Source organism: Salvia hispanica, chromosome 2 (genome assembly GCF_023119035.1).
Source record: "Salvia hispanica cultivar TCC Black 2014 chromosome 2, UniMelb_Shisp_WGS_1.0, whole genome shotgun sequence".
Taxonomy (NCBI): domain Eukaryota; kingdom Viridiplantae; phylum Streptophyta; class Magnoliopsida; order Lamiales; family Lamiaceae; genus Salvia; species Salvia hispanica.
This window is the reverse complement of record NC_062966.1, coordinates 32,828,774-32,854,155: the sequence shown is the minus strand read 5'-3', so window position 1 is coordinate 32,854,155 and position 25,382 is coordinate 32,828,774. Positions and strand designations below refer to the sequence as shown.

Below are 25,382 nucleotides of genomic sequence, written 5' to 3'. Positions count from 1 at the left end.
ATATTTATGAATGTTATTATTTATATTTAATTAAATGTTATTATTTATGAATTTTATATTTGGTTGTGTGGAACAGCACACCCTGCTGTGGCTTTGAGCACAGCAGGGGATCCATATCCTATACATACCCCATTTCAATAGTAAAAAATTCACCTAGTTAATGAACAAGATATATTTTGCTTTTAAAAAACCCTATGTGCACGATTTCACCAGTTAACATGTATGAAAAGAAAAAAAAAATCAATTTTATGTCAATTTAATTGATCAAAATTTATTTTGAGGTAAAAGATGGCTTAATTGATCATAGCGTCATTTTGATTATGGACTTACGCCTCACTGCTAAGTTTTAACATTAACCAGTTTTGCCATATTGATGATTTGAACCTTCTTTATTACTACCTCTTGTTTGACAAAATATAAATACTACAGTAGTAGTAAGAAAATATAAAGGGAAATATTGATATTCAACTCATGTCGTATACCAAAGAACAGAATGAAAAAAACTTTTGTCGGCCGCTTTCATAATTATAGTTTGGCGGATCTTTGCTAAACTTGTGTCGACCACAAAAAATTTTTAGGCCATTTGAAGAAAATCATGAGAAGTTTATTCAGTTGAAAATTTGAAATTTTTACTCTTTGTTTTTCATGCAAAAAATTGGAGGTCATTTTAGGCAGCATAATTGTATGCAAATACTACTACGCATCATTATCAAACTATATAAACTCCTACAAAATTTAAAAAAGACACACAAAAAGGTCGGAATAAGATATGGTACTACTACATCAAAAGATGAAAGTTAAATAAGTGAATCCAAAATATTGACTCTAACATAGTTTATTAGATTTACATAATTTAAATATAGTTGGACCCGAAAACGAAATCTCCAAAATGCATCACCATTGCAATATTTTAACACTAAATCCATCATACGCAAACAACTAAAAAATATTCACTGAAAATATCCAAAAAACTTTGGAATCAAACCGGGACTTGTTCTTATAATAATGCGAAGAGCCAATTATAAGAAATATTCGGCAAATAAAATAAATCAAATAAGCACGTTTCCACCCCATCAAAAAGAAATTACCTAAGCTCAAAAAAGGAAGAAAAAAAAAACACACACACTAATTAATCGTAATAAAAAAATAAAATGAAAATAGAATTAGATTCTTTCTTCTCCAAAATAGAAATAAAAACATCAATCAAATTGTTCAAACTTGAAAAGCAAGCGCAGACTCTCTCTCTCCAGCAGTGTCGCCACCTAACGACATCGTCTCTCAACATTCGCAGAGAGAGAGAGAGGGAGACTTTTCTAACCCCTAAATCCATTTCTCAGCAATCGACAAAGAGGAGACTTTGCTAAATTCTCCGATTTTCTAGGCAACCTCAAAATCCCCCCAATAATGGAGCAAAATCAAATCCCAACTCCACCAATTGAAGCCCAAATTCCGGCCGACGACCCCACCGCATCGTCCCTCTTCGACTGGTCGGATTTCCTCGACTTCAACGTCGATGAGGGCCTTCACCCTGCGCCGTCGCTTCCCCACTCCGAGCAGGAGCAGGAGCAGGAGCAGGCAGGTGGGTCCGACCCGGCCCAAGAGAAGCCCGGCGCGGTGAGGAAAAGGGACCCCAGATTGCTGTGCTCCAATTTCCTGGCCCGGGTCCCCTGCGCTTGCCCCGAATTGGACGCCAAGCTGGCCGAGGAGGAGCGCCAGCTCCCCAGTAAGAAGCGGACCCGGGTAGCCAGGGGGCCCAGTGGCCCGGCCCGGTGCCAGGTGCCGGGCTGCGAGGATGATATCTCTGAGCTTAAAGGGTATCACAAGCGCCACCGCGTTTGCTTGCGCTGTGCGAATGCGGTCTCTGTGGTTATTGATGGCGAGGCCAAGAGATACTGCCAGCAGTGTGGAAAGTATGCTCCCTTTTTTCGTCTTCTTTCATTTAAGTTGCTGATGGATTGCTTGCGATGTGGAAAGTTGGGATCTTTGTTCTTTTTGGATTAGTGGGATGGTGCGTATTGTGTTTAATATTTATCTGGATAATCTTGAAAATTGTAGTAATGGATTTGGCGTTGGTTAATGCTTATATAGTGCTCTTGGAAAGGTGATTTCTTGATTACGTTGATGATGAGATGTGAAAAATCGTTGGTCAAGATGTGATTTTTGCTTGTGTGATGTTTTCTTGATTTTGTGTTGGTGACTAATTCTGCCTTGATATGCTGGAAATGGTGAATTTTTTTTTAATTTTTTTTTGCGTTTATTGTTGTTTAGTGCCGGATTATGTGCTTCACTGCCACTTCTTTGGATGCCAAAATGTAGCATTTGTGAATCTTGGTTTAAGAGTTTGACATCTGCTAGCTTCTAGAGATATGGCAGTGATTAGACTTACATCTAAAAGCTTCTAGAGATATGGCAGTGGTTTCAACTTCATGTCCCCCCTCATTTATGAAGTTGGGCCTCATTTATTAAGTCAGCCTTTTTTGAAGGATGATCATGATGTTTATGCATTCAATTTTGCAGATGAAGTTGTTTTGATGAATTAATTGATATTGAAAGCTACTGTTGCAGGTTCCACATCTTGTCAGATTTTGATGAGGGCAAACGTAGTTGTAGGAGGAAACTAGAACGTCATAATAACAGACGTAGAAGGAAACCACATGATTCTAAAGAAGGTACTGAAAAGGAATCTCAACCGATAATCTTGGCTGATGATCTCAGCGGCGATGATGATGATGCTGGAAAAGGTATGCTGCAATTACCCTCCAACATACCATCGTTAAATGCTTGTCTCCAACTTTTAGGGTGACTGGGTATACTAATTCGTTTTTCTTGTCCAGATGGAATAAGTGTGAACGGTCAGATTGAAGAGAAGGAGCCTTTGCTGGAGTCAGATGGGCAGGTCTCTGTTCGAGGCTCGCAGAATCTCCAAAGCGATAGTATTGTATCATTATCCACCTCTGGCGAACCTCATGCCAAAGCTGATACACAGGATCCGACATTCAAGCAGTCTCCACCCTACTGTGACAACAAGAGTAGTTATTCCTCCGCGGTACGGTCACACATTTATTTATTCTTTTGGTAAATCATGGCTTAATTAAGTTGCAGTGGTTTGATATTTTTTGCAGTGCCCTGCAGGTAGGATTTCATTTAAGCTCTATGACTGGAATCCAGCTGAATTTCCTCGACGCCTTCGACTTCAAGTATTCTAGTTGTTACAGTTCAGTTTACTTAAACTGCTACTTTAAGTTAAATGCACGTGGAGTTATTATTGATACGCTGGTACATGTGTTTGTAGATATTCCAATGGTTGGCTAGCATGCCTGTTGAGTTGGAGGGGTATATCCGTCCGGGTTGTACAATCTTGACTGCTTTTATTGCAATGCCGGAACCAGTGTGGCGTAAGGTACATGGATCCCATTCACGTATTTTATGCATATGGCTAGAAAATGTTAAAATTGCATCACTATCTATTCAGTAGGTTTCCAAATATATTGATTTGATATAACTTGTCCTTTTTTTTGTTTTGTCATTTTCTTGATAAAATACTTTTCGTTAATTTTTTTGTTTTTGTTTTGCATTGATCAGTTATTGGAGGAACCGGCTTTATGCATCAAAAATCTTGTTTCGTCACCAGGGAGCCTTTTGTCGGGAAGAGGCGCAATGCATGTTTATCTGAATGACATGATTTTTCGAATCACAAAAGGTCTGTTGGCAGAATATTCATTATCTCAATGAGAATTACTACTAAATTGCCTTTGGTCATGGTGATAGCTTTTTTATTTATATATTTGGGACATATATTTGGGACTCTTGTGAAAACAGATGCAACTTTGGTACATGAGGTTAAAGTAAAACATCGAGCTCCGAAGCTTCATTTCATTTATCCAAATTGCTTCGAGGCTGGCAGGCCAATGGAATTCGTGGCCTGTGGAAGCCATCTACTCCAACCAAACTTCCGGTAAGATTGATGCATTACTTTGAATAAATAAATATGGAGCGAAACTATCATCTTTAGTGTTTAAAATTGGCTCGAATTAGAATACTTTTTTTCTAATTGATAATGAGTATCTCTGTTATCTTGCATGATTAGTCATCTGATACATTGCATGCAGGTTTTTAATATCATTTGCTGGACAGTACCTGGCATATAAAATCCGTGTTTCATCTCCGTGTGAGAAAGGCCACGCCAATAGTGCTGACCATCAGCTGTTGAAGATATATGTCCCTCAAATTGATATTGCCCTTTCTGGCCCTGGTTTTGTCGAGGTGAGAATATTTGCTAACCTCTACCCTTATCCCTTTTTGCTCGATGTTGCTATCTAATTTTCTTGTTCTACCCTTCTTTCTGTACAATGCTTCCATCAGTTTAGAGGCTCGTTTATTAATTAAATATCCGCGCTGTAAACTGCTTTCTTGAGTGAAACTTAACTGCTGTGGTTACTGTTGCACGTCTTTCTTACATAGATGCCCCCCTATCTGCAGGTTGAAAACCAGTCTGGTTTGTCCAACTTCATCCCGGTCCTCGTTAGTGACAAAGAAACGTGTGCAGAAATGGTGATCTTGCAACAAAAGTCTGCAACACCCTTCTCCTCCTCCTCCTCCTCCCAAGAACTAGAATGCTGTTCTCCACGGCCTGCATGCGAAGTTCTTGCTTCACGGCAAGCTGAGTTCTCAGAGTTCGTCTTAGATGTGGCGTGGTTGCTGAAGAAACCGGCATCAAAGCAAAAGCTGACATCGTCCCACATTCTAAGATTGAACTGTTTATTGAAGTACTTGATGGAAAAGGAGTCTACAGTCGTTCTGGATGGACTATGTTGCTCGATGAGATCCGCAATGGACAACGATTTGGTTGATAGCGACTCTGATTCCGACCTGAGGCTATTACAGAAAAATATGAACACTGCTCGGAGAAGGCTCGCTCCTAGATCACATCAAAAAGTGGTTGCCAATACCCCCACACCAAGTGGAAACTGTTGCAGCCACAGCTCGGAAAATGATGCCTCGTCTCTCATCCCGTCATCTAGTCTGGTAAATCACATGCGTCTTTACATTTTTCATACCATTCAACGAGTACTCGTGCAAATAATCGCGTTGGTTTCGTTCATGATTATAATATGCAGAACTTTATCTCTCAGGGTCTTCAGAGAACGGTGAAGAAACTGATCGGGCTCGTGAGGCCCCGGCCCTCTTTAAACGAAGACACGGCGACAGTTCCTCTTTTGCAAGACGAAGTGATCATGAACGTCAATCTTCAGGAGAGGCCGAGTAGGTCTTGGAGTTCAAGAACGCTTTCTACTTGGCGGCTCCTTGTAATGGCGGTGATGGCCGTCGGTGTCTGTTTTGGAGTGTGCGCAGTCGTGGTCCACCCTCAACAGGTTGGCCGGATCACATCTACCATACACAGCTGCGTGTTCGACAACTCTGGACGCTGACCTATCTCTCGGGCCGTAGGAGGTGCCGGATCCATCTGTAAATTTACTCGCTCACTCAACTATGATTGAGGTTCGACCTATAAGGCGTTGGCTTGTTTACTTTCTTCTGAAATTATGTATAAGCATTTGTTTTTGTTGTGTAAGTAAATTTTTGGGGGGAAAGGGCAACAGCTCTTAACTAGAAATCATAATTTGTTTGTACTAGGATCTTGTTTCAGAATAAAAGCATTTAAATTGGAATTTGATAATATCCAAACACAGCTACAAATCTTTCTCACCATATAAGAATTCCCACATTGAGAAATCACTAATGATCTTGAAAATATTCTCACAACCTTAAACTTGTGACAAAATAGATTACTATTGCTTTCTTTTTCCTGCATTTTCTTCAGCAGAATTCGTTCAGCATGGGAATTGTTCCACCTGCTGCCACAATTTGTTGCTCCAACTGTACAAAAAAAAAAAACACAACGAATCACTATCCGTATTGACCTAGTTGTAGAGTGATTAATACTTGAACGCTGTGATTATAAGGGTATGCTTGGTATGATGGAATGGAATAAGGGTGAAATGGAATGGAGGGTGGAATGGAATGAAGATAGAAATGAAATGTCAATTTCCTTGGATTTCCTTTGCATTTTCATTCATTCCATCACACCAAGCAAATGAATAGAATGGAAGTAGGAATCACCATTTCATTTCATCATACCAAGAAGCCCCTAATTATTTTAGAAAAAAGATTGGAGTATCAATCTCAGGTCGCAATAGATGTGTTTTGGACTCATGGGATGCATGTTTTTCGTTCTGGTCACGGTGGAGTGAGGACAGAACGAACGAAATGTTTCAGATGTACACGAAAGCAACTATACAAAGTGCTAATCGTTTTCGAATGTACGTGAATGCAACGGTAGAAGTGCATCTAGTTTTCTAAATAGATTTTAATGGCACATTTCAAACATGAAAGCAAGTGGATTCGATTTTCAAAATAGATTTTGGCGAGGCAGAAATGTCTTAAAACTGCGTTGTTCGTTCTGGTCAGGAACGAAGGACACATTCCAGATGTACGTGGATGCAACTATACAAAATCGAATCTGATGATAGAAGTTGTGTGGTGCTAACCCGTAGCAGCGCCTCGAGTTTGGTTTTGACTAGCAGGTATTCTTGCTTCACTTGCTGCAAGCATCCCAAACACCTAATATTTCAACCATAAATTTCATCACAACTCAATGCATTTATCAGAATGGAGGCTAAAATCTCAAGAAAAATGCCTAACCCTTCGACGTTCTGTTCTTCACAGAAGCTGTGGAAAGCAATGCAAGTGTTCTTAACTCTCTGTGCACCAATGCTGTCAAACCAAAAAAACAAGTTCCTATTACAAGAACTAACAATGTATTCGTATCTATACAGAATTCAGACAACTAATCAAGAATATACATATGGTACTCCTTTATTGTATAAAAGAGTATCTAGCTACCTAGAGCTGCTGCCTTTGAACTGATGAACATGAGCATCAATCTTCTTGAAGTCCACATTCTGCTGATCTCTGAACCAAACATATTCACCTAATGAGAAAGAGAGATAGAGATAGTGGGAGAGAGAGAGAAGGAGAGACTCACAGAGCAAGGGAGAGATCATGGAGGAGCCTATCAGAATCCTCAAAGAAAAGGGAAACAACTTCAAACACAAAATCAGGATTGGTTTCATCTTGAAGCATCTGAAGCTGACTGAACTGACCATCCAAGAATCCCTTCACCAAAATCACACAACACCTCAAAATTAGTAAAAAAAATCAAATTTTCAAAAAATATTACTACCAAAAACAAATTATTTTCCATGTCTGTCTCACCTCACGAAATAGGCCACTGGTGTACTCAATGAAGCTCCTCTGCAGCTGCTCCGCCTCCATCTCTCTCACTCTCAAGAAAAACCTTTTGATAAGCTTGTAATGGAAGATCTTGAGATATAGATGACACAATCAAGGGGAATTAAATGCTTCAAGAATGGGAATTGATTTGCATTTAATGTGTGCTTTGTACATACTGCGGCTGAGAAAAAGATCCAAGAATTTCCCTTTTTTGGATGATTCGAAGCGCATTAAGTTATCTACCTTATAAATTTACAACCATCACCTATTTTTAGCTATTATGCAGCTTTTTATTTCAAATTGACTATTTCTAAAGTTTTTCTTCGTGTTCTCACTTTCTCTAATTTGTAAAGTTTTATTTCAAATTTCTCAACCACTCTTATACAATAATGACAAAAGCTAAAACTTTTTTTAATAATTATCAAGATTGAAGTGAAAAAACGACCAAGATGATAAAACGCACATTCAAGATGCCCACTACATTACAATAGTTGAAAAGGTATCGATTCGATTCCACCTCAATCATAACTTTTTTCTTTTCATTCCCACACATTTCTCACTTTGATTCTCTAAAATCTTTTACAATAATAGTACAAGTATAATGCTTCTAGCCTAACAAAAACTTGCTTCTCTTTTTTTAGGGCCTTAATTTTTATTTGTAATATCCATATATGGACAAGATAAAAGCATTTTGAATAGCTCCGTTGCTGGAATTTAAGTTCAGATAATATCACATTAACACATAAAAAGCTCCTTTTTAAGCAGCAGAAGTGTCAAGATTAATGATCCATTTTTTTCTATTTTACATGCCATATCCCAACTGTGTCTTAGAAATGAGCCAGGACTAGAACCTGTTCTAAGTAAGTAAGTAACAGCTTGACGAATCCTTTTGGGATGGGGCATGGCAGATACTGTAGGCTCGATGGGCTGGGGGGTCACGGCACCTAAAGGCTCGAGCTCGAAGTAACCATGAACCGTGTCTTCTCATGGTTCTTCCGATGCTCCATTGGGATATTCATGACCTGCATTTCCAGCGCTTCCGTTAGCCAAACGGTTCGTATTGGAAACAGGGCTCCCTCGAGAGTAGCGGTTCTGTGCAGCTGTCGAGCTCCTAGTCGACTTGAGGCGCGCCTTTCTACCCTGCAAACCGAACCATTTCAAGAACGAGCTAGAAAGACAAGATGACCAAGAATGCAACTTCCAAGATCCAATTTTTATCAGATCTCAAAACAGAAATGGCTGTAGTTACTACATCAAGTTTGATTTTAAGGGAATCATTACCTTTCCCATGCATTTTTCCAAATGAGGAGCGAATCTCCCAGCCACAATAGATCGGCTGCAGTTCATGCACTCAAATATCTCATTAGCAATTGCAGGGTGAGTTTGCCCAAATATGTCAACCACGTATTTACCATTGGCTTCCCCACTATGGCTAGGGTCGGATGCCCTTGCTCGTGCCTCAGCCGACAGCCTCAACTCCTCTTCCTCATCATCCAAATGACGGTCAAGTCCTAGCCTAGCTATACGGTGCGACTCTGATGCAACATCAACGATAATACAATCAAGAAGCTCATCGAAAACGTCTGATAAGAGCTGCACATCAAATCCAATAACAAGTGAATTTCAATCAAGTTTCTCACAGCAGGGAGAGTCCATTGAATCTCGCCCACTCGTTTAATGAACATAAAAAGGGACACAAAGCGCAAGAAATGGTCTGCTAGGCCTAGCTGGCTAAGTTTAGAAACAAGATTCTATAACAGACGCAGGCAAGTAATCAGCTGGTGATCAGCATAGATAGCTGCATTACCAAATATCTGAAAACAAGAAATGGAAAATAGGGAAACAAACACATAGAAATACTACTCAAAAATTGAATAACACGAAGAAAAGATCACATCATTAGTTACCTCAGAAGGGAAGGGCATGCCATCATCTTTTGGCACTGACATGAGTAAAACGAAACAACCTCAATGGAGGTAATTCTTTCCCACAAACCAATCAACTGATAAAATAAAACATAAATAAAAATCATGAGCTACTAAAAACTGGCAAAAATCTAATTCACATTTCAAATTTAAACTTTGTTAACCATTTTGACAGAATGAATATCCCTCTTTTCTCTCCACACATATATCTCTAACATCATAAGTATAAAGCATCCCTTGATTTCTGTTCAAATTAAACTAGCTCTACGAATTATCGGTATTAATCTAACTACTGCTAGTGTAATTTACGAACTTGCTTTTCCACGAAAGCAGCAGTTTTGGACAGGAAACTTCATATCATTCACAAACTTAAGATAAAGGTACAGAGAGAATGCCATGATCTAGATGTAACAAGAACAATATCGCACAATTTCAGAATACAATCCGAAAGAGTTGTGGATTCGCCAATGATATTTTGAAAATAAAATAAAAATCGAGTCGTGAAACTTGCTATAGCAATAAAATCGACCAGGGAATACACACAATCGGTGAAAAAGGGGACTATTTTCGACAAATTGGAGGAAAAAACCAAAAAACTACTGATAGAAATACAACAAAAGGTAAATACGAATAAACCTGAATTGCAGAGATCGATTGAATCGCGTGGATCAGTGTAGAACACAGAGAAATAAACTTGAGAACAAATGATCAGTTCTTCGCAGTGCTATTTTCAAAGTTAAATCGAGAGGACCTAGTGAAAAAACAAAACATTAAATTTTAAAAATTGTAGAAAGGGAATATGGATTTGTTTGTTTTTATATAAAGTAAAAGTTAAAATTGGTTCTAAATATATAGTCACGGTACGAATGTGGATCAAATCATTTCCTTTTTAAAAATTGGGTCTATAACATTTGAAATCGTTACGAAGTGGTTCTTTTCCGTAAAAAATTAACGGTTAACGTCTAATTAATGATTTTTTAACTTAATTAATATACTAATGCATAATTAATTAAATAAAATTAAATATAAAACTAAAATGCTAAGAAATTCCAAATTGACTATTTCTCTCTCTTCTTCCTTCTCTTTCATCTTTCCTTCGTTCTTCCTAGATCGGAATCTCTCTCTCATTTTCTCGCGCTCAACGTCGTCGCGTCTTTCTCTCTCTGCTCGCTCCTCCACAAATCGTCGGCATCGTGTGTTTCTCCGTTTTGGTGTTGTCTGAGATCAAAACTGTCGCCATCCACCATTGTTGTCGCCATCAACCTCCATTCCTTTCGGTCCTCCGCATGTCTCTCTCAATTTTCTTTCTAGGTAGTCCGGTGTTGTTATCTCCGTCGACGTGGTCGTTGTTGCCGGAAGATGGTTTTGCTTACGTCGCCTTTGTCTGCTCGTTGTCAGTCGAGCAGTATTGTTGTTCCATGACCTCATCGCCGCTGCTCTTGCCTCGTCCAACCCATTGTCATCCCCTGTCTGCCTCCCAGCTCAACCATCAATGCCCTCTCTTCTCTCCCCTCCTTCTTAATCAATCTTACTCAAATTCATATCTTTCTCTAATCAATTTCTGGAACCTTAACTGTCCGCCGCTCAACAGTTCAATCTCTCTCCCCTTTAAATTTCCGCCGCGGTGTTGCCTTACGTGTAGAGATGTTTGTGGTTGATTTTGTAATTTCTTATCATTTTATTAATTTTTTTATTTAATTTTTTTAATTAATTGTGCATTAGTATATTAATTAAGTTTAAAAAATCATTAATTAGGCATTGACCGTTAGTTTTTTACGCAAAAGGACCAGTTCGATAACGATTTCAAGTGTTTAGGACCACTTCGATAACGATTTCAAGTGTTTAGGACCACTTCGTTAACGATTTCAAATGTTCTAGACCCGATTTTCAAAAATTGAAAGTTTTGGATCAAATTCATATTATGACTATATGTTTTTGACCAATTTCGACCTTTACTCTTTTAAATATTCTTAAATTCATATGGAGTATCTCTCTCGAAATTATTGTGATATTGTTAAAATATTGTTTGATATAGTTTAGATTTAAATTAATAAGATGATACTAAAATTAAAGTGGAGTATAATTTTTATTTACAGAAATTTATTAGAGTATAAAACATCTTAGAAAATAAAATATGGGGAGTGGATCCCCTGCTGTGGTGGAAAACACAGCGGGGATGTTATGCCAAAATACGCCACCGTTTTGATTTAATTGTTACGGCTCTTAAAACTTTTTCAATTAGCTGACTTTTTCAATATAGTATCCTTAATTTATTTGGAGTATGATTTAAGTTAATATTGCACTTATCTACAACCACACGTCCACACCGCTACAAATGAATTTGATTATTTATTGAATAGTACCTTTTCTTATTTAATTATAGTATAATAACTTTGTTGAATATAAATTATATCGTTTAAATTATATTAACTAATAGTATTACTATAAATTAATATACTCCATCCGCTCATACAAATTGGTCCAATTTTTTTTTTAGTTTGTCCCACTAATGACATTTTTATTTTTGGAAACGGTTATATCTCGTACTAATATAAAAAAATATATTTTCTCTCTCCACTTAACACACAAAACAAAAGTTTCTAATATCCCGTATCATCCTACAAGTGCGACATTTTTTACACTAAAAATTTATCAAATTTGAAAACTCATTTTATATTCAAATTTAGTGATAAAATTTAGTGATTATTATTTTTATACTCACTTCGTCTGCTAATAGAAGTCTCATTTCTTTTCAACACGAGTTTTAAGAAATGTTAAGAAAAGTGGGAAGAAAAAAGTTATTGGTATTCTTATTCACATATGAACGAAGTATTCATTAATTTTGTCTAATACCATAAATTAAAACTCAAAATTTAACCAAAAGTTATGATTTACTCCCTCCGTTCATGAATAAGAGTCCTGTTTTTCCATTTTAATTCGTCCGTGAATAAGAGTCTCGCTTCACTTTTACCATAAATGGTAATAGGGTTCCACCTTCACCTAACTCATTCAACTCAAATTTAATTTAAAACTAATATATACAAGTGAGACTCCTATTCCACTAACTTTTTTCTTTTCACTTTTCTTAACATTTCTTAAAATCCGTGTCGCCAAGGAATGAGACTCCTAATGATGGACGGAGGAGTAATAAAAATTATCAATAATTTTTAGTCCAAAACAAATTATCAACAAACTCTAATTATGATCTTAAATAAACTATTGATATTACATTAATTTATGATAATACTATTAGTTATAATTTTAGAGCATCCGCAATGGTGCTTAGGCCAGCCATAGGCCAGTCATAGGCCAGCCATTCTCTCCCCTGCCACGTCAGCAACACTAAAAAAACCACCTGCCACATTAGATTTAGGCCAGCCGCAATAAAAATAATTCAAAATATACTACATTTACGGAATTAAAATTACGATTAAAATACGGAATTAAATTTACGACACATATACGGGAAAAATAATCCATTCCATTAAAAAAAAATTACAAAGATTTAAATAAAAAGTACATGATTTTTTTTTAAAAAAAAGGGCTTCAACACACGAGCCCCGCCACTCTCTACTCCTCATCGCCGTCGCCGTCGTCCTCGTCGTCGCCGCATTAGAGAGAGAGAAAACTCGTTAAAACAAGTGGTGCAAATGAAAATGAAACGAAAATCGCGTTTATATATGATTTAGAAAAAATAAAAAAATCGAAAATCGGCGCTGGCCGATCGCTGGCCTCCACAATGGCGACTAGCCGATTGGCTAAGCGCTTCGGCCAGCGGCGAGCGATCGGCCAGCCCACGCCGATCCGCTCGCCGAAATCACCCTCGCCGATTGCAATGGTTCGGCTAGCTGATCGGCTAGCGCGACGAATCGGCTAGCCGGTCGCTAGCCGACCATTGCGAATGCTCTTATAAAATTTCACTAAATATTATGCTCAACAAAGTATTATAAAAAAAGACACTATTCAATAAATAATCAAATAATTCTGAATTCATTTCTAGCAGTGTGGACGTGTGGCAGTAGATTAGTGAAATATTAACTTAAATAATAGGCCATATAAATTAAGGATACTACATTTAAAAAGTCAGCTAATTGAAAAAGCCGTGACAATTGAATCAAAACGGTGGCGTATTTAGGCACAGCATCCCCTGCTGTGTTTTTCACCACAGCAGGGGATCCACTCCCTAATACGTGTCTATTAAAATGGGGACGAATTTATTTTTTAAGTATAATAATCAATCTAATAATCTTAAGCTATTCCGTGTTCAAAATATAGCAAAGTGCTTTCTTTCTTTTTTTTTCTTCCTCTATTTTAATTAGTTATGGAGGATAAGTTAAAGGAATATAATATGAGTATTATAATTTAAATCATACCATTAAATTGTCCATTATAATTTGAAGTTTTCATTATAATAAACTATACGAAGTAAAAATGAGCTTATGTATTCTAATATCACGATCTTTATTTTAACTAGTATATGTTCAATTAATTTTACAGAAATTAATTTAATGTATCACTTTATCATCACTCGAATTTGAAAACTAAAACAAACTAAACCTGTGAAACTTAACATCTATAAAATATTTACAATAGGCATATATATACATTACATATGTATTTGTTCTAAAGTTTTCATCCTGTTTTTTTCTTTTCTAGAACTCTCTACTTTTCTTCTTATATATTTTATTTATTCCTAAATATTTCTATTATAAATTATCTTCAATTTTAATTACAAAAATCAAACTTATTATTTATTTGAACACATTATGTACAATAGAAATACTAAAAATAAGAAGACAATGAAACACTGCTCAGTTAAAATATTTTTTTATCAATTCCATAGGTTAGGAATTTAGATCATCACGAGAATAAATAGGGAATCTTTATTGATCATTTTTTCTAGAAAATAAATAAAAGTTGTGGATTAAGTAGGTTTAAGATGGTTTTCTCAATTTCATATGCAATTATACTTTCGCAAGTTACGATTTGTATATTTTATACTCTTATTAGTTTTTTTTTATTAAATAGATGTATGAAGGGGTGCGTTAAAATGACAACACCTCTTAAAGTAACACCATACTACCTAGCCAATCATTTGTACACGTGAACGAATAATCAGCTGCCATGTGGCAATCATAAAAAATACTCAAGGATAAATTTTCTCGGACAACAATATCTAATACACTAGACAACAATTTACAACAATTTTTTCTCGGCCAGCAATAGTATAAACGCTAGACAACCATCTATAGATTGTTGTCTAGCATTTATACTATTTGTTGTGTAGCGTTTATAATATTGTTGGATACATGGTGTCACATCGTCTCTTTAAAAAGTGTTGTTATTTTAACACAAACCCTATAGCAATAATTAAGTATAAAATTAAAATTATAATATAGTAAAATTAATCACAAATAATAACTGTAGCACCCGAATTTATCGACAAGCAGAGTAGAAGATTTTTGCTTGAAATTTTGGTTGTACAGACTGAGATAGAGTGCTCTAGAATTCTCTCCTCAAGTCACCGCTTCCGGTAAAGATTTTTTTCTCCTACCTTTCCCTTTTTAGAGCACCCACAATAGAAATAAGTCAGCCACTCTCTCTCTCTGCCACATCAGCAGCACTAAAAATCCACCTGCCACATCAGATTTAGGGCAGCCATAGGCCAGTCGCAATAAAAATAATTCAAAAAATACTACATTTATGGAATTAAAATTACGATTAAATTACGGAATTAAATTTACGAGACATATACGGGAAAATTCATTAATTGCATTAAAAAAAAGTACATAGATAAAAAAAATAACATAATAAAGAAAAAAAACTAAATCTGAGCATCCACTTGGCGCATGTCGGCATATTCCTTGAGGCGGCCGACTTCATAGAGAGGTACCCCACGTCGTATGGCTTGGACCGGCTTCATCGTCATTGGCCCAACTAGTCAGTTGTACGCCTTCGTCTTCGACGATCATGTTGTGCATGATAATGCAGACGTACATTATTTGGGAAACTCATTTGACATCCCACAAACGCGTTGGACCCTTAATTGCCGCCCATCGACACAAGAGCACACCAAATGCGCGTTCCACGTCCTTGCGCGCCGACTCCTGCCGTTCCGCAAAGTAGGCCTTCCTTTCATCACTTGCGTGCCTGATCGTCTTCACAAAGACGGGCCACCTAGGGTATATCCCATCCGCCAAGTAGTAGCCCATATCATGCCGATTGCCGGTTGGCCACAAATGAGATGGCTGGACCGATGCCCGACAGTTCTCGTTGAAGAGGGGCGACGAGTTCAGGACGTTGAGGTCGTTGTTCAACCCGGCTACCCCAAAATACGCATGCCAGATCCACAGCCGGTAATCAGCTACGGCCTCGAGGATCATCGTGGGATTGTTCGACTCGTAGCCGGTCGTGTAGGCCCCTTCCAGGCAATCGGACAGTTCTTCCATTCCCAATGCATACAATCTATGCTGCCTAACATCTCGGGGAACCCATGCTGCTCCCCGTGCATCTGCATCAAATTCTGACAATCTTGGGGAGTAGGGCTCCGAAGGTATTGCTCACCGAAGATGTTTAACACGCCCTGATAGAAAAACTTCAGACATTCCAGAGCAGTCGTCTCACCGATGTGGAGGTACTCATCCCACATGTCTGCCGCGCCTTCGTAGGCCAACTGCCTGATTGCCGTCGTGCACTATTGAATAGGGGTGTGGCCGGGTCTGCCAGCCGCATCGTGCCTGAAGCGAAAATAAAGGGTTTAGCATAAACAACTCCCAGCGCATTCTAAAACGCCGGCTATACATGTTTGCCGGAAACCGCGGGTCCGGAGCGAAGTAGTCGTCATATAGCCGCTGATGTGCAGCTACGTGATCCCGATCAATCACCGCTCGGCGGTGGACAACCGGTGGAGGGCGAGGTATCGCCTGCTATTCCGCCCTTCGCATGTACCGCTCCATCTCGCGGTTCATGTAGGCCTCCATAGCCTCGTTCATCTGCCGTTCGCACTCCTCAGCATCCTCACCACTACCGTCACATCGCTCGATGATGCTCTTGTATAGAAGTTTAGAGAGAGAGAGAACTCGTTAAAACAAGTGGTGCAAATGAAAATGAAATTAAAATCGCGTTTATATAGGTTTTCAAAAATAATAAAAAAAAAAACGAAAAAGGTTGCTGGCCGATCGGCACGCCATAATGGCGGCCAGCGCATCGGCCAGCGCCAGCCAATCGGTTAGCCCACGCCGATTTTCTCTCCGATTTCGGGCTGACCGCTTGCAATGGTTCGGCTAACGAAGCGAATCGGCTAGCCGACACTGTGGATGCTCTTATAGAATATTCTCTTTAATATATAACTACTATCTTTCTAGATAATTCCATTTTTTTCTATTTTGGGATGTTACAATAACTATAATCTCAATCTAGAGTAATATAAGTAAAATGTTAAAACCTGCCGTTAGTATAATATTTAAAATTATATTAAAACAACAAAAGCATATATATTGATTAAAACATTTTTGAATATAAAAAGACCAATCTTATTAAACAATATATAAGAAATTATTAATATACAATTTATAATGTTCAAAATATGGAAGCTATTGTCATAGAAAAATATAATAAATATAATCTACCTTCATATTTTTATCAATTTCAAAGAGCTAATTTATTAAATTAAACAATAAATTCATCACATTAATCCAAATCATCACATAAAAATGTATTGCTAACAAACAATTTATCAAGTATAGTAACTCATTCATATTAAAACATTACCCTCCGACTTCTCTTTGTACTCTAATGCCCCTCTACCTTATCATTTTCCCAACATCTTATATCCGCCTCCATCTAGCTCGGGTGCCCTTCTTCATCACCAGTTATCATCTCATGCACTTTTCTCGTCCTACATTGGCGCAATCTATTCCATAAGCCAGTTTTTCACCATTTACATGTAATAATTTAAAACAAAAATTAACTACATACCCTATATTACAACTTTTTACCATTTCGTTGACTTAGGGGCTCTTTTTGCATATAATATGTGGAAGTGACGAGGTTTGAGATGATTATGCAATGCATTAACTACAAAATATTATAGATGACCAGTTTCCATGATACTATATTCTATTTGTAAAAATTTATTATAGCTAAGACAAAAAAAAAAATTAAAATAAAACTAACAAAAAATAAAACAAACTAACATCAAGAAAAAAGCTTAAATATGGACTAATATCACTTAAACATAACATGATCCACACCCTTATTTTACTCCCCACTTTCCAAATTGTTGATTATACATGTACACGAAAACAATGTGATATTTTATACTCTACGTCTTCTTTGCTTTCGTTTGCCATTTCGTTGACTTTGAATGTTCTCTTTGCATGAAATCTGTGAAAGCGACGAAGTTCGAGATGAATATGCAATGCATTAACTTCAAAATATTTTATAGATAGCTAGTTTCTATGATTTATTATATCGGAAAAAAAATAATTTACGATAATAATATAAATTTTATGCTTGAAAGTTGAAACATTTACAATTATATAAAAACGTTCATAATGATTAAATAAAATTAAATATTATTAATGAATATGTGGTGTCATCAATCAATCATAATATTAAATGTACATAAATATCATTATGAATAGTATAACAACCTTTCATTTTCTATATAAATTATGACATATTTTATAAATATTAAAATTTATACTCATGACTTACTAATATTTCAATATAAAGCCAAAACTCGCCTTTTTCTTTTATATATGTATAGATAGGGTCTTGTTAGGTTGAGATTTTTGAACCTAATTGAGAATTGAGATGCAGGGGTGTGATCAATTGCTAACTTTCTTAAGTTGCCAACTTGCTAACTCATCAATTTAATGTACTTATTAAAAATGTCAACACGATGACATTAAAATGTCAACATATAATTTTGTTGAACTTCAATATAATGTGTTGATATTATGTGTTGACATTTTTTATACACTGTATTGATGAGTTAGCAGAGTTAGCAACTTAAATAGTTAGCAATATAACACACCCCTTGAGATGCAATCTCAGCCACTCATCCAGAATATTTGTGAAATGTCAACAACATGTAGCATGTAGTTTATGTCAACTAGGGTATTATCGTCAATAGCCTGCACATCAAATGTCAACAACTTTATTCAATAAACACTTTTTTTATTTTAATTTATTTTATTATTTATTTATTTTATTTTATTTTAATTTTATTTAAAAAAAAAATCATTTTTTTGTCAACTACATATACTGATTCATGTCAACTACATGGCATCAAATGTCAACAACTTTATTCAATAAATACTTTTTGACATGAATTGTACATGTGGTTGACGTTATATTGTGTAGTTGACATGAATTGTATATGTAGTTGGCATGGATTAAATACATTGTTGACATTATATGTGTGTAGTTGACATGTAATTGTGTGTGTGGTTGACACGGATTGTACACATAGTTGACATTATATGTGTGTAGTTCACATGAATTGTATATGTAGTTGACATGAATTGTATATGTAGTTGAAAAATAAAAAAAAATTTAAAAAAATAAAAAAAAGAAAAAAAAATTTAAAAAAATTTAAAAAAAATAAAAAAGTTTAAAATAAAATTCATTTTTTTAAAAAAAAATTTAAAAAAAATTAAAAAAAATTAAAAATTAAAAAAAATATTTATTGAATAAAATTACCATGATATTACCATTCTGCCCTTTCATAATTAATTAATCTAAAGATATTTTCTATGTGGAAAAATCTACACCACTCATTTAATAAAAATAAATAGATGATATTACATCTCATTTCTCAATTAACATTAAAAAAAGTCAATTGATCACGACTATATAGATATATAAAGATCGATTCTATGTTTAAAATCGCATAGCTATAGCTATGTACAGTACTAGTAATGAATTTAAAAAGCAGAAATTCAAACTATATAATTTTGTTGGCACCGTTTGGCTATAAGGCCCACTACTTTTTTCTATTTCCCCAAATTTGAATTTCAGCAACTCTCATCACCCGCTCTGTGTATCTCTCTCTTTCACACACACATCCCTCACACAGAAAGCGTTGATTGTCGCACAGATTTGAAGTAGCCCAAGCATGAATCACTACCACATTTACGAAGCCATCGGCCGCGGCAAGTATTCGGTAATCCTGATTCAACTCTAACCTCAGCTGTGAGGGAAAAAAAAACAAAAAACAATTCGTGTATTTATCCGAAATCACTGTGTTGCAGACTGTCTACAAGGGAAGGAAGAAGAAGACTATTGAGTATTTCGCCATCAAGAGCGTTGATAAATCTCATCGGAGCAAGGTTCTTCAGGAAGTAAGCATTTCCACAACACTTTTGTATTGTTCGCTATTTTTATTCAATTTTGGGTGATTTGAATTGTTTGAATGGCCAAATTATGCTATTCGCACCATAAAGCTGTAGATTTAATGTGTCGCCCATGAATTATTCACCTATGTGTAAATGTGTTTATTTAAAACTTTATTTCTGAAAATTGCGACCGAGTTCTGCGAAATTGAATGTATTTAATTGTCTAGAATGTCCCAAATGATACTCGGATTTACATTCGTGATGTTGGAAGAACTCATTAATGAATGTGCATGCTACTTTTTTTGTAAGTAGTTCAGTACTGGATTTCTGTATGATTCAGTTTTGCTGCTATTTTCAATTTACAGGTGAGGATCCTTCACACTCTAGATCATTCTAATGTGCTAAAGTTCTACTCATGGTAAGTGTGTCCATTGAGAACTTAGATTCTTAGTTCACTTGCACTTGCTAATGAGGTTTGATCAATTGGTATGAATGATATTAGACATTGCTTTACTTTCATTTTCACTCTTTATTCTTGTCACCTGACATTGTAGGTACGAGACATCAGCTCATTTGTGGTTAGTTCTGGAGTATTGTGTTGGAGGAGATTTGATGACTTTATTGCAACAGGTGAGTGATTGTTATAACTGGTCGTGTGCATCAACTAGTTGCCGTGCATCAAGATGCACGGCAATATTTTATTTTGATATTAGGACCTAAAAGCATTAACCTGTCCAGATTATTCTGAGTTAAATCCCGTTCTGTCTTTTATGTCTTTATCCTTGCCACTTTTACAATATAATAACAAGAGGTATGTCCTCCCGAAAGTGTGAAGGAAGGTTTGCGATGATGGCATGCCAAGATGACTCTCTTAGGAGTTTGTTCTCTCACATAATGTTACGTTTATCAATTTACCTCTGTATTTCAGTGTTACATCTTATGCATAGGACCTCTTTGTGCTGTTATTCGTTTATCAACTCCTAATTATTCCTTTGGAATTTTTTTACTCCCCTGATTCATTTAACAACTAAGCTTCATGGCAGGATGGAAAGCTTCCTGAAGAGTCTATACATGACTTGGCTTATGGCCTTGTAGGAGCGCTGCAGTAAGAATCCGATTACCTATAACTTTTTTCTTAATTATGGCAACTAGATATGTTTTTGAAATATTGCTGGCCTTACCAACAGGTACTTGCATTCAAAGGGAATCATTTACTGCGACTTAAAACCATCAAATATTCTTTTGGATGAAAATGGAAAGACGAAGGTATTGTTTTTTGTTTTCCTCCGTCCATGTTGATCTTTATGATTGCTCTGAACAATTCTAATAAGATCCCATTAAATATTTTATGCTCAGCTGTGCGACTTTGGATTAGCAAGAAAACTGAGCGACATATCCATGACCTCCCAGGTGGGTTTTCTAGTTAAAACTGTTTTGCAAATTGGAAGTAGGGTTATCTGATCCGTGAATTGATTTACTAAGTGAAGTTGTTTCCTGTTTCCCGACTTGATTATTTGTTTTGATTGCATGCCTAGCTACCCCAAGCAAAACGTGGAACTCCTTGCTACATGTCACCTGAGTTGTTCCAAGATGGAGGGGTTCATTCATATGCTTCTGATTTCTGGGCTCTTGGTTGTGTGCTATATGAGTGTTATACTGGCAGACCTCCATTTATTGACAAGGAATTCACTCAATTGGCAAAATCGATTCTTTTGGAGGCACATCCTCCTCTTCCCGGATCTCCAACACGTCCATTTGTAAATTTGATAAATTCTCTCTTGATCAAAGATCCAGCTGAAAGAATACAGTGGCCTGAACTTTGCAATCATGCTTTTTGGAGGACAAAATTTGTTTCATTGACATTACCTCCTCAGCCTGCTTTTGATAACATGATTGAGCTGTCTTCTGAACCACATCTTACAGAGCGCAATGGAGATAGACCTCTTCGAAACAAGACTCCTACAAGAACTTATGGAAAAGATTCAAGAATTCCTAGCAAGCATGACCAGAATCTCAGTGCTGCTGGGAAAGGAGAAGAGACACCGACTAAAGGTATGCATAGTGGCCGTAAAGTTCAAGCCAAACCTTCTGGCAAAGCACCTGATGGAAAGCAGAAAGATGGTTCAAATAATATGGGTGGTGTAAATCTCATGCGTCTTTCAAGAATTGCAAGATCTAACCTGCATAGGGAAAATGAGAAAGAGAATTACCGAAGGCCATTACCTAATAGCTCCAAGAATGATGCAGAAATTAAAATTGAAAACAATGACATGGAACTTGATTTTAATGAGAGCACAGAAGATGATGGACATGACGAAGTAGATGTATCTGAGAATGAATCACCCACCGGTGAAGATAATTTATCAACTCCTCGAAAGCATGAGGGAAAAGTTGAAGAGACGGACAGCATGATAGTCCAGTCTGAAGGGTCAAATGTTGTTGAGACTCCATTGCTTGATAGCTCAAGAGCAGAAGAGCAGGAATCATCTTCAGACATGGATGTGAGCCCAGTAGTATCCACACCAACCAATGCTAGTCCCCACCTGAAGACACCAAGGATCAAAGATGTGTCCGGGTGTGTCCTTGATTTTGATGCAGCCAAATCCACTTCAGACCTCTCTGAGGTGCTGTGGCATCCATCTGATCTCTCTGTTAGGCCAGTAATGCCTAGCAGAAAAATTGATAAAGGATTGGATGTAATGCCTTCCCTTCCCTTCCATGCTATTCCCCCAGCTGATTTTACAAAAATGCCCAAGGATAAATTGGATGTTATGTATAGCAGGATTATAAGTGTTATGAATGGGAATGTCAATGGTGAGAAGCAAAATGTGCTTAGGTACCTCGAGATGTTGAGCACCAATGCTGATACTGCCAATATTTTGACCAATGGGCCAATAATGTTACTTCTTCTTAAAATGCTGAGGCAATCTAAGGCTTTGACCTTGCGGGTGCAGCTGTCTTCACTTATAGGCTTATTGATTCGCCATTCTACCTTCATTGGAGATGATTTAGCAAATTCTGGAATTTTAGGTGCTCTAACAGATGGTTTGAGAGACAGACAGGAAAAAGTGAGGAGATTTTCCATGGCGGCTCTGGGTGAGTTGCTATTTTACATATCTACTCTAAGTGATCCTACAAAGGACAATCTTCCTCAGGAATCACCAGCAAAAGACAGCAGACCACCTTCTAGCTGGCAGGTTAGCTTCTTGTACTATTTTCGGAACATATTGACCTACTATTTATTATTTTCTCTGATATGCTTTCCAATGTTATTCAGGTCCCAAATTCATTAATCTCTTTGATATCATCTGTCTTACGGAAAGGAGAGGATGATCTTACCCAGCTTTATGCTTTAAGAACAATAGAGAACATCTCGAGTCATGGAGGTTATTGGGCTACTCGTTTCAACAGCCAAGATGTAATTAGCAACCTCTGTTATATATACAAGGCTCCAGGAAAACAAGAAAGTATGAAACTTACTGCTGGGTCATGTTTGATACGTCTGGCTCGCTTCAGCCCACCCAGCATTCAACATGTTATTGAGAAAGTTCCACTGAAGGATATTGGTTCTAGTCTTTTCAAGGGAAATCAACGTGAGCAGCAAATCTGCTTAAATCTTCTAAACATGGCTATTATTGGAAGCCAGTATCTGACAAATATAGGGCGTCTCCTTTTTCCCTTAATGGAAGACAAAAATATTGTTTCAAATCTTATGTCTCTTATTGAGCAGGGAAACGAAGTCCTGAAGGGAAAGGCTCTCCTCTTTGTGGCTCTACTTTGTAAGCATGGGAAGAGATGTCTCCCACTCTTTTTCTGCAATGCAAGATTCCTATCAGCTATGGATAGACTTGCTAAAGAGAAAGATAAATATATGCAGCACTGTCTGGATGCATTTGTGTATGCTGTGGTATCAACGTTACCAGGTTTGCTTGAAACAATAACAGTGGATATTCAGCAACTTATGGGAGGCAGGCGTCAAGGGCTGATTCCTGGTCTCAGCAGTCGAAGTTCTCCAAAGAACAGTATTCACTTCTTTCCTGTGGTTCTCCATCTTCTTGGGAGCTCTTCATTCAGGAATTCAGTGATCACTCCACAGGTTTTGCTACTTGTTGCGAATCTGCTTAAACTGACAGAATCACCATTCCAGGTATACAACTGAAAAAATGTTGCTGTTATTTTTCTAAACATCAACTTCTTCCCTATCATCTTACCTACAGTTACTTTATTTGAACATGCTGTCGTTAGAAAACTATGAAGAAGCCGTGCAACATTTAAGATAAATTGTAATGTATGGTGAAATTCCTTGAATTATATGTTCCGGAGCCATGTCAAATACTTTCAAGTAAATAGGATGTAAAACTTGGGTGCTCATTACGATTCTCTATTAGTAATCAGGATTCACATGGTAACATCTTATTCGTTATTCCTTTCAGGGCAGGGATGACTTCCAAATAACTCTGCTACGAGTTTTGGAATCAATATCGGAGGAGTCAACAGCAATCAATGGTAACCCTGTCGTCTTCATCCGCCAGATCCTTCCTAGCCTAGCTGCTCTATACAAGGGAAACAAAGATGGGGATGCTCGGTTCTTATGCTTGAAGATATTCTTTGATGTGATGGTCCTATTCCTAAGTGAAACCGTGGAGGATGAGCAAAGGGCAGAAGATTTAAAGTCTGTATCTAATGTTCACTTCCTCCCGCTATACCCATCTCTGATTGAGGATGAAGACCCCATTCCCATGTATGCTCAGAAGCTGCTTGTGATGCTCCTCGAGTCCAACTACATAAAAATCTGTGACATTCTTCACATGAAAGCTGTCTCTCAATGTTTCGAATCACTGCTGGGTGATTTCTCAACTATAAATGTGAGCAATGTGATGCTGTGTCTGGCTCTAGCATCTGCCCCAGAACTAGAAACGAAGATGATCTCTCAATTAAAAGTTGTCAGGAAGATTGGAAATCTCTTGGAATTCGTATTAGCCAAGGAGATGGAAGATTTCATTGATCCAACACTAGGTCTGTGCAGGGCATTCCTCTTACGCTCTGTAAACTCCAGGCCGGGTTTCGTCTACTCAAAACAGCCCTCGCTTTTATATGAAGGTTCGAGTGAGAGCAGTGCTGACGGCATAAAAGATATCACAGACTTTGCCAGCAATGTAGGAGCCCTTCTCGAACTGAGTAAATCCTCTGAGGCCAATGCTGCAGATTTAGCCTCCGAGTGTTTGGTTTTGCTGTTCAAAGCAGCTCCAAGAGAAGCAACCATGAACTTCCTCATGAATCTTTCCAAAGCCTCTGCATTACTCGAGGGCGGGCTCCATGGCAGCATCTCCGAGCTAGTGCTGGAGCGAATTCTGCACGCTCTTGGTTTCTCTTGTCGACAGTACATGTTACACTTGATGATACTATCCATCAGCACGTCAGAGTTGGCAAAAACCGAAGCAATTGTTTCTAATCTTAAGGGCTCTAGCACAAAAGGTATTTCGAATGCCTCCATCCAAGTCGAACAGGAGTTGCAGAGGATCCATCGCTAGCTCCTAGCTGCAGAGGTTCGTATTCTTCACATACATTCTCTTTGTAACTTGCTATCGAGAGGTTTTACCTGAATCAATGTTCGATCTTTTTCAGACAGCGAAGTGGTTTTTCACTGCAAGCAGGATCGACACAACCTATATAAGTATATGCTGAAGGTGCATCTTGCAGAGAGATGGTTAGAGTTCATTTTATGCATTTAATTGTATTACACTATCCTTGTTATAATTTGTATCATAATGGTATGTGTTGAATTCAACACCATATCACCACGCACCCTCTCTTATTTTCA

The 25,382-nt window shown here is 37.3% G+C and overlaps 4 protein-coding genes across 5 annotated transcripts; 2 read left to right on the top strand and 2 right to left on the bottom strand.

Annotated features, from left to right (window-relative positions):
- Nucleotides 1-1,211: 1,211 nt before the first annotated feature.
- On the top strand, nt 1,212-5,671 carry LOC125203209 (squamosa promoter-binding-like protein 7). Of its 2 annotated transcripts, none has more exons than XM_048101517.1 (10): nt 1,212-1,910; nt 2,566-2,741; nt 2,835-3,046; nt 3,123-3,197; nt 3,293-3,400; nt 3,583-3,700; nt 3,820-3,955; nt 4,110-4,263; nt 4,480-5,025; nt 5,133-5,671. In XM_048101517.1, the coding sequence occupies exons 1-10, from the start codon at nt 1,405-1,407 to the stop codon at nt 5,427-5,429; spliced, it is 2,328 nt and encodes a 775-aa protein (XP_047957474.1). In that variant the 5' UTR covers nt 1,212-1,404; the 3' UTR covers nt 5,430-5,671. The 2 variants fall into 2 exon arrangements, with proteins under 2 accessions (XP_047957474.1, XP_047957473.1); XM_048101516.1 differs by having other exon boundaries at nt 5,118-5,671.
- LOC125203212 (histidine-containing phosphotransfer protein 1) lies at nt 5,642-7,605 on the bottom strand. Its single transcript, XM_048101519.1, has 6 exons — nt 7,276-7,605; nt 7,046-7,176; nt 6,904-6,972; nt 6,703-6,774; nt 6,549-6,621; nt 5,642-5,877 (listed from the first exon to the last, which is right to left on the bottom strand). The coding sequence occupies exons 1-6, from the start codon at nt 7,333-7,335 to the stop codon at nt 5,818-5,820; spliced, it is 465 nt and encodes a 154-aa protein (XP_047957476.1). The 5' UTR covers nt 7,336-7,605; the 3' UTR covers nt 5,642-5,817.
- A 423-nt stretch (nt 7,606-8,028) lies between these two features.
- LOC125203210 (SAGA-associated factor 11) lies at nt 8,029-9,983 on the bottom strand. Its single transcript, XM_048101518.1, has 4 exons — nt 9,855-9,983; nt 9,201-9,295; nt 8,575-8,886; nt 8,029-8,433 (listed from the first exon to the last, which is right to left on the bottom strand). Exons 2-4 carry the CDS (start codon nt 9,240-9,242, stop codon nt 8,278-8,280), a joined length of 510 nt encoding a protein of 169 aa, XP_047957475.1. The 5' UTR covers nt 9,243-9,295; nt 9,855-9,983; the 3' UTR covers nt 8,029-8,277.
- A 9,240-nt stretch (nt 9,984-19,223) lies between these two features.
- Nucleotides 19,224-25,382, top strand: LOC125208186 (serine/threonine-protein kinase RUNKEL). Its single transcript, XM_048107769.1, has 11 exons — nt 19,224-19,389; nt 19,478-19,567; nt 19,927-19,979; nt 20,116-20,191; nt 20,605-20,666; nt 20,749-20,827; nt 20,918-20,971; nt 21,097-22,758; nt 22,839-23,708; nt 23,995-25,107; nt 25,187-25,382. Exons 1-10 carry the CDS (start codon nt 19,342-19,344, stop codon nt 25,090-25,092), a joined length of 4,092 nt encoding a protein of 1,363 aa, XP_047963726.1. The 5' UTR covers nt 19,224-19,341; the 3' UTR covers nt 25,093-25,107; nt 25,187-25,382.